Source organism: Malurus melanocephalus, unplaced genomic scaffold (genome assembly GCF_030028575.1).
Source record: "Malurus melanocephalus ecotype Western Australia unplaced genomic scaffold, MMel_1.1 scaffold_961, whole genome shotgun sequence".
In the NCBI taxonomy this organism is placed as follows: Eukaryota; Metazoa; Chordata; class Aves; order Passeriformes; family Maluridae; genus Malurus; species Malurus melanocephalus.
The window spans coordinates 96387-98159 of NW_026624193.1; the positions used below are offsets into that span (position 1 = coordinate 96387).

Sequence of the window (1773 nt, forward strand, 5' to 3'; positions counted from 1 at the left end):
CGTCCCTCCCTGCCTGCGGGCAGGATCTGGCAGGATCTGGCAGGATTCGGTAATGGCACTTCCCCATCACGGGACACAGCTGAGACATGGTGACGAGTCACCCACAAAGCCCCGGTGGCCCCCSCAGGCACCATCAGAGACACTCCAGGTTCCCCCTGTCACCCTCAGACCCACGGGGCAAACACAGCCCCTCAGCACCTGCAGGACACCCCGGGAACCTCACAAACCCCCCAGCAGCACCCTGGGCTGGGCTGGGAACTTCTCGAGGTGGGGACCCCAGACATGGGGACCCCCAGGTGGGCTTCCCTGCGGTGGAGACCCCCAGGCCAGGCTTGTGACTCCATGGGGTGCYGGGGGTTGTTTTGGGGTACCAAGGAGGGCTATCACACGGTTGTCGAGTGTGAAGAAGTCAGGAGAGTGGTGGGGGACTGTTTGGGGGTGTTGCAAAGGTACCAGGGACTGTTTGGGACTGCCTGGAGGTGCCCATCACCCCTGGCTGGGTGCAAAGAGGCTACGGGCACAGGACGGAGGGGACAGTTTGAGGGTACCGTGGGGATTTGCACATACTGGGGGGTATCGGGGAACAGTTTGGGGGACTYTAGAGGGGATCCCGGGGGGATTTGTGGGGTGCCGGGAGGGGTTGGAAGGTCCGCGGGGCTCTATCGCAGCTCATCAGGTGCGAAGAGCCCSCGGGCGCGGCGCAGCACCGAGTCCCGGGCCGGGTCGTACGGGTGGTCCTTGGAGGGGATCTCGAGCACSGCGGGCAGCGCCCGGGCATGGGCTGCGACTGCCGGCCGGATCTGCTCGGCGAGGGCCTGCGAGATCAGGATCATCCCCACGTCCTCCCGCGCCAGGAAACCCCTAGGAACAGGCAAAGAAAAAAGGGAGAGTGAGGGGGGCACAGACAGCCCACCGTGCAGCCCCAGGGAGGTGGGACAAGCTCCTCGGGACCCCTTGGACCCCTGATCCCCCTGATCCCCCTAAACATTCCTGGGATCGCTCTGCGACTGCTCGCAGACACTCCTGCGACTCCCGAGATTCCCTCCAGGAATTCYGAAACACCCCAGACCCCAAAACCTGCCGGGATCCTCCTCAGAGACCCCTCCAGGGCACACCCCAGGGACCCCTCAGACATCCCCCAAGCCTTACTGAGACCACTCAGACCCCCCCGACACTTCTGAGGCCCCACCAGAGCTGCCCTCAGACCGCCCCGTGCCCTCCCAGCCCCACGTCCCACACACACACCGGAAGGTCTCTTCGATCTCCGCCAGGCTCGTTTCCTTCTCCACCACCAGGAAGTTGGGCCGCCGGTGCTTGTCCAGCTCCCCGATGCCGCCCAGCAGAAAGCCGGTCACCGTGTCCTCGTCGCCCATCACGGCGATCAGCTTCCCGCGGCCCGCCATGTCCGGGGCCCGCTGGAAATGAATTCCGCCGAGCCTGGGAGCCTGCGGAGGGTGCTGCCGGGCCCGGCGGGAGGGGATCCCCGGGCTGTGGAGATCGGCAGCGACCGGGAGCGACCGGGAGCGATCAGCAGCGACCGCGGCCCTCCGCCACTTCCGGGATCCGCCGCCGCGCTGCCCGCGCCTCCAGATCGCCCCGCCCACCGTCGCCCCGGCAACGCAGCGGTGGCCCCGCCCCTCGCCGCGGGTGCAGCTCAGCCCGCGCCGCGCTGGCCACGCCCCTCCCGCCGGCCCCGCCCCTCCGGCCGTGGCCGTGCGCACGCGCAGTGCGCCGTGCCCTTGAGGGGGCGCGGGAGCCGCTCTGCACAGCGCC

The 1773-nt window shown here is 68.3% G+C and overlaps 1 protein-coding gene across 1 annotated transcript; it reads right to left on the reverse strand.

The window, feature by feature from the left end:
* Window positions 1-213: 213 nt before the first annotated feature.
* On the reverse strand, window positions 214-1584 carry ATP6V1F (ATPase H+ transporting V1 subunit F). Its single transcript, XM_057386398.1, has 2 exons — window positions 1246-1584; window positions 214-861 (listed from the first exon to the last, which is right to left on the reverse strand). Exons 1-2 carry the CDS (start codon window positions 1401-1403, stop codon window positions 660-662), a joined length of 360 nt encoding a protein of 119 aa, XP_057242381.1. The 5' UTR covers window positions 1404-1584; the 3' UTR covers window positions 214-659.
* Window positions 1585-1773: the final 189 nt, after the last annotated feature.